Genomic DNA, 6,654 nt, shown 5'->3' with positions numbered 1-6,654 from the left:
TCCCGCCTCTGTCTACCTAGAGGACAACTGTCTTCAAAGGCATTTACTATTTTGTGGCCCAGGTTGTCTACCGCTCTGTCTAATTCCAAGGGATATCTAGGGTAACCTGACGGTTCGTTGGAAAGATTGAGCTCTAGAGTTGAACTGAATTTGTCCCAGTTTGTTTTTCTGGGGTTTCTTTTAGGGTTACATCTTTTTGTTTTGAAGGCTACTTCAAACAAAATTGTCCTGCGGTCTGACATTGATTCTTCTGGTGACACATGCCAGTTCTTAATGTGGTGTTTAAAAGAATTGGTTACTAGAGTTATGTCTAGCACCTCTTCTCGTACCCTAGTAACAAATGTCGGCCTGGCGCCGACATTACAGATCGCTAGGTTATTGTTTAAAATAAATTCTAGTAATTGCTCACCTCTGTTGTTGACATCCGTGCTACCCCAGATCACGTGATGTGCGTTGGCATCACATTTTATGATGAGGGGGATCTTGTTCGTCCGGCAGTGGTCTACTAGCCCGGGTATTCCTGGCGGTGGACAGGCCTCCTCCCCGGCAAAGTAGGCGGAGGCCACTGCTAGTTTCGGTGCAGCTTCTGTGCCGTTGATGGTTACGGCGACGCAGTCTCTGCTCATGAACTCTGAAAAGATACTATAATTGATATCTTTCCTTATAACGATGCATGATCTGGGAGGTGATCCTCCTGGATCGCATATTACCTTAGTGTCCTTCGTGTACAGGCCTTTTATGCCATGGTGCCACCATGGCTCCTGTACAAGGGCTAGCCCGAGGTGTTGGGAGGTGAACATCCTCGCCAAGACAGCAGATGCTGCTTTGGCCCGATGGATGTTTACCTGGGCTAGCCGAGTGCTGCATGTTGCAGCCATCACTCCGAGGTTTGATGCTCCGTGAGGTCTGGTGAAGAGAGAGAGCAAGTCTCTCCACCACCGGCTATCACGGTAACCTCGGCTTCTTCGCAGCTTTCGTCCAGGAGGAGCTCCTGGGCCAGCTCCTGGGATGACATAGGGTGTCCATCCCCTTGGTCGTCCCCAATGTCCATGCTGGTGATGGATTGTTCATCCTGTTCACCACTCTGTGACTTCGGCTCCACATTCGGTTGTTCGAGGGTATCCTCGACAGCCTTGCATGTGCCGTCATTGGGCGTCTCTTCCGGAGCTTTCTTGGTCTTTTTCAGACCGCTCACGGTGACGTGGCCAAACCGGAAGTTGAGTTTGTGGTCACGCTCCACTATCTCATCCCTTCCGGTCTGGTCCATCCCTACGACCAGGAGTGCACCAGCTCCGTCGTTCTTCCTGGAGATGACCTTCCAGGCGTCCGTCTCGACCCGGTTTTGGAAACCAATGAAGGCCAATATTTCCTCATTGGTCCGGTCGGAGCTCCTCGGGCAGAACAACGTGGCGTTGTATGCTGCCGGGATGTCTGCTCCCGTGCGGGTTTCTAGGGGTACTCCCTTCCACGTCCGCAGCTGAGGTACGGCAGTCTTGAGCCACTCAGCTGAGCCTTCATCCAGGCAGTCGATAATCAGGTAACCCACCCTGAAGTGGATTCCCCTGAACACGACGGGACCGCTCCACGCTGACGTGAGCATCTCGTCCATGACCGACTCCTGGAGCCCGGATAGTTCCTCTGCGGTCAGGCTGGCCGCCGGGAAACCCTCCGGGAGTATAGCCACCCTGATGAGGGTGGCTTTCTTGGCAGCCTCCGCGTAAGTCGGACGGGGTCCGATGACCGGCGGTGCCGAGCTAGAGGGTCTTCCTCCAGCGGTTGTCGGCTTCTGGTTTTGATGGGGCTGGGAAAGTATCTTCCTGGCCCGCACTTTTGCCTTTTCTGCCGCTGCTGCTGATGTGCTAGGCCCCTCTTGCTCAGGGACCCGTGAGGACGTCTCACTAGCCCCTATGCCGTGCCTAGACCTTTTGGGGGTGTCCGTTGGTGGTGTGCGGCTGGTGTTCAGCCGTTTACCAACCGGTGCTGTCCCCAATGCCGGCTGCTCCCTCGGCTCCTTTGCCTTCTTCAAGGCCTCCTCCGGTGTCATGCCCTGCATGAGGTACCTCAGGTACCACTTTACCTTTGACCCTGGCAGGCCACGCCTGTTGGGGTCGTCCAGTCCTCCGGGCTGTCCCAGGGCTGGAAGAGCGTCCTGCCTCTTCAGCTGCCTGATAGAGGTTGGCCTATCAGATGCGAGAGGTGGGCGTGCTGGCAGGGTAGCTCCTGCTGGCACCCCACGCTCCCTGGCTGGCAATGTCTGGGCTGCTGGTGTAGTCCTAGGCGGGTGCGCTGCCGCCTGGGGTCTGTCGCCTTCGAGGGATCTTTCCTCAAAGTGTCTTGCGACACCGGTTGCAGGGATATCCTGCGGGATTTTTATTGCTTTGTTTCTTTTCATGGGGTCCCACGAGCTGCGGAGAAGTATGTGGTCCGCCCGGGCAGAGATCCGCTGTACCCGTGTAAGGCGTACTTAGGACAGACGGTCGCCACTTGCCTGAACCCTCCGTTTGCGACTGGGCTATTTGTTAACTCGGGCCCCCAGTCAGGCTGACTATCGGCACGGGTCGAATGACACCTTAGTCCGGCACCGAGGTGAGATGTGGGGGGATAGGATGGAGGTAGGTAGTTGTGAGGGAGGGGGTGTGTAAGGCTACGGTGTTAAGACGGCCAAACAAGCGTCTTGTCGGTATACCTCCATCGGTATACCCGCTGTTTGTCCGGGGTTGCTTATTTGCTTACGCTTATTCGCAACTAACCTTCCCAGAAGGTCGTTCGCTATCCGCAACCTGCGACCCGCCTGGTGGCCTCAGCTAAGCCTCCCTTCGAACCATCCCACTAGTTCTTGAGGAGCTATATGCTATAGTCGTCCGATTTTCATAAAATTTAAACCGTAATTCTGAAATATTTAACCATTACTATATCTCGAAGGACTAAAAAAAAATAACAAAACAGCAAAGTTATATTTTTTTTTATTTTTTTTTTATGATTGTTCCCATGGGAGCTATAAACTTTAGTCGTCCGATTTGGATGAAATTTAAACCGTAATTCTGAAATATTTAACCATAACTATATCTAGAACTAAAAAAAAAATTAAAAAACACCAAAGCTATAATTTTTTTTATTTATTTTACCGATTGTTCCTATGGGAGCTATATGCTATAGTCGTCCGATCCGGCTCGATCCGACTTATATACTACCTGCAATAGAACGACAACTTTTATGAAAGTTTCATGCAGATAGCTTTAAAACTGAGAGACTAGTTTGCGTAGAAACGGACGGACAGACGGACGGACAGACGGACGGACAGACTGACAGACGGACAGACGGACGGACAGACGGACATAGCGAGATCGACTCTCCTAGTGATGCTGATCAAGAATATACATACTTTATAGGGTCGGAGATGTCTCCTTCACTGCGTTGCAAACTTCTGACTGAAATTATAATACCCTCTGCAAGGGTATAATAACTGGGTTTCAAGTTTTGTTTTCCTTTTAATAGGGGTGACTCAAGAGTAAGATCTAATGTGGGGAAAGGGTGTGTAAGTGTGTAAGCATATGCATATCTTGTGTGGCTCCCCCATCCTTTGAATTTGGCCTGTCCTCAGGGCGATAGTTTCGGGTATAATAAAATGTTTTCTTGTATGGGTGCGTTTAACATATTATTAACAACTGCTATGGGTACATTTCTTTCATTAACAATTTCTGCATTATTCAGTGTTTTAGGTTTTCAAAATTAACAATTACTTTGTTTGGTATATTTTTAGACTTATAAATAAGATATATTATAATGCTGGTTAAAGTTATAATAAATGTGATTATTATGTGATTATTTGAAATACATCAGTATATTTAGTGTGTGTGTTTATATTATTTCTTTTGTTTCAATATATGATAAAGGTTCTAGCTTTGTTACATTATTAGTAACATATACGCTTTGTGTGTAATCTAACATTTTATTTGACAGAATAAATTCATCTGTTTGTATTGAACAATTAATTAGTTATTTCTTTCTTAATGCAATTCTGGTTTAAAATTGTTTTTGGAATATTCCATGTTATTAATATGTTTGGTTCAATGTAATTTAGTTGACAACTTTTATGGGTTTTGGTATAATTGCATTCTGTAGTTTCTTGTTTGAAATGCCATTTAAACATTCATCGAATATAACCTTTTCTGTTTCTTTGTCAGATACTTTATTTTCAAAAACGTAATATTTGCTAAATAAATTTTCTGTTAAAATGTTATTATTTTTAATGAATAATCTCAAAGACCGGGACTTTAACTATATTGTTAGAAATATGGGAAATTAAAGGAATTTCGTTCATATCAGTTTTAAGCCAAGTATAAGTTTTTGTTTTCAATAATTTCTCAGAGTTAACGTGATTCAAATAATCGTGTTTAATAGTTTTGGGTTAAAAATGTTAAGTCTTGATAATTGCATTCCCAAGTCAAAGTCTTCAATTAACTCTGTAAAGTGTTGTAAGTTAAATAATAGTACTGCTGCTTGTTGTTCTCTTTCTTCGTCTTCTTTTAATTCATTTATTTTTTTAATTCCTTTACTTATATTATCTATTACCATATTTAAATAGTTATTAATCGTGTTACCCGAAACTATCGCCATGAGGACAGGCCAAATTCAAAGGTTGGAGGAGCCACACAAGATATGCATATGCCTACACACTTACACACCCTTTCCCCACATTAGATCTAACTCTTGAGTCACCCCTATTAAAAGGAAAACAAAACTTGAAACCCAGTTATTGTAAACACTTTCTAAACTCAGAAGGCTCTGGAAAATTTCCGTTGATAATGTTAAATCCCAGACTAAAAATTTATTGTGTCGCCGCTAATAAATTCGAACGGCACGTACCCACACTTTTGCCATATTCAAATTGCGACTCCTTTAAACCTGTAAACAAAATATGACAAAAAGGCTCACTAAATCGAAAAAGAAAGTTCACTCAATTAAAATAACTCACTCAGAAGATCGAAAGCTTTCGGAAACCGAGGCTTGATCCACAAGATAGTTACATTTAAGAATCAGTTCAGTTCGAGACTTAAAATCAATTAGTCGGAGATGTCAAAAATAAAAATATTGTAACTAGTTAAAGTTTAAAAAAAATATATATAAATTTTGGTCGCTGTTTTCTGCTAAATTATTAATCTTCTGCTCTAATTCATTTTTATCATCTTGATCTAATGTTCCAAATAAAAATTTATAAGCTGTTCCGATAAAATTTATTAGACCTCTCTTGCTCGTTGAAGTTTTTCTATTAAATATCGAAACTGAATAATATCTTTAAATTCGTTTGCTTCTTGTAAAAAACTATCAGACATTTGTTCAGTTTTAGTTAGGTTTATGGACAAATAATGGTAATGGTACTTAGTTGGCATGTCCATGGGTCCGGTTTTAAATAAAAGGTATCGGTTTTGAACTTTAATTGGGTTGATCTTAATGTTTTGTCCCATTGTAATTTGAATTAGAGTTGATATTATTAAAAATAAAATTATGTCTTATTTTTGTTGTCGTTGAGGTTTTTGGTTTCCTTAGTTTGGTCTGCTATTATTATCATATTTACTTTTATTACTTTTATTTATCTTTTTAAACTTTGTTTTATAATGCACAATCTTCCTGCCTCTGTTTGTTTCTTGAAAATGTTTTTCATCAACTTGTCTGAGTGCTCCCGTCTTTTTAAAAGGGTTCGTTGTTTGGCTATTACCAATGGTGATTGTTTATAATCTGTGTCGGTTTCATAGTCATGACGTTTTTAATTTAGTTTGTCTATCTTCCTAATTTTGTTTTCTTGTACATTATAATCAGGTGAACCTGCATACAACAACATATCGGCTGGTTCTCTACCTGTGGTATTATGTTTAGTTTTATGATTATAAGTATATAGTATTAACTCAAATTTTGTGTATTTGTTTTCTTTATCTGTATCATTGACTGTATTGTGAAATCTTTCTACGTCTGAAACACAATTTTTTTTTCACTTGTGGTACTTTGAATTTGTACTCCTTCTGCAATAAACCAAGACTGTAATGCTGCACACATAAAAGCTGAATCTTTATCTGCTTTGATGTTTTGTGGTTTCCCATTGAATACTTTCATTATTGCTCTTTTAGCTTCTAGCCAATCTCTACCGTTTACTTCTACAAGTGTAGCAATTTTGGAGTATATATCGATACATGAAAGAAATGCTGATTACCAACCATACAAAAATCCATTGTGTATTTTTCTCTAATGTTTTGGAGTGGTTTCAAAAGGCATTTTGGTGTTCCTATGTTCTGATTTTGCAATATTGCAAATTTCGCATTTTAAATTAACTTCTGATAATCAGGAAAATAGAATATTTCTTTAAGCCAATTAATAGTTTTATCGATTCCGGGGTGGAGAAGTTCTTTATGTTTCTTTAGTATTGTTTCTTTAAATTCTGCTTAAATTATGATGTATGTTAATTGTTTTGGACTAATTATTTCGAGGTAAGCCTGTTGGAATATTGGAAAATCGGCTTCACTGGGGAAATAAATAGCACTGCTTTTGGTATATAGGTACTCTTTAACTATAATTTTTGCAAATGTGCTTGTCATTTCTTTGTATGTAAGAATAAAAATATTAAGATTATGAAAATTCCATCTTTTAATTTATAATGATCAT

At 41.2% G+C, this 6,654-nt stretch overlaps 1 protein-coding gene across 1 annotated transcript; it reads right to left on the bottom strand.

Annotated features, from left to right (window-relative positions):
* Positions 1–481: 481 nt before the first annotated feature.
* LOC128265219 (uncharacterized) lies at positions 482–2,392 on the bottom strand. Its single transcript, XM_053001092.1, has 3 exons — positions 2,061–2,392; positions 711–1,952; positions 482–631 (listed from the first exon to the last, which is right to left on the bottom strand). Exons 1-2 carry the CDS (start codon positions 2,390–2,392, stop codon positions 878–880), a joined length of 1,407 nt encoding a protein of 468 aa, XP_052857052.1. The 3' UTR covers positions 482–631; positions 711–877.
* Positions 2,393–6,654: the final 4,262 nt, after the last annotated feature.

This window comes from Drosophila gunungcola, unplaced genomic scaffold, assembly GCF_025200985.1.
Source record: "Drosophila gunungcola strain Sukarami unplaced genomic scaffold, Dgunungcola_SK_2 000102F, whole genome shotgun sequence".
Classification (NCBI taxonomy): domain Eukaryota; kingdom Metazoa; phylum Arthropoda; class Insecta; order Diptera; family Drosophilidae; genus Drosophila; species Drosophila gunungcola.
This window is presented reverse-complemented; position numbering and strand designations above follow the sequence as displayed.

Coding starts and splice junctions, on each gene's coding strand:
- LOC128265219 (XM_053001092.1), bottom strand. CDS start 2,392: ATGAAAAGAAACAAAGCAATAAAAATCCCGCAGGATATCCCTGCAACC. Junction 1,953..2,060: donor AAGGTAAAGTGGTACCTGAG/GTACCTCATGCA, acceptor GCTGAACACCAG/CCGCACACCACCAACGGACA.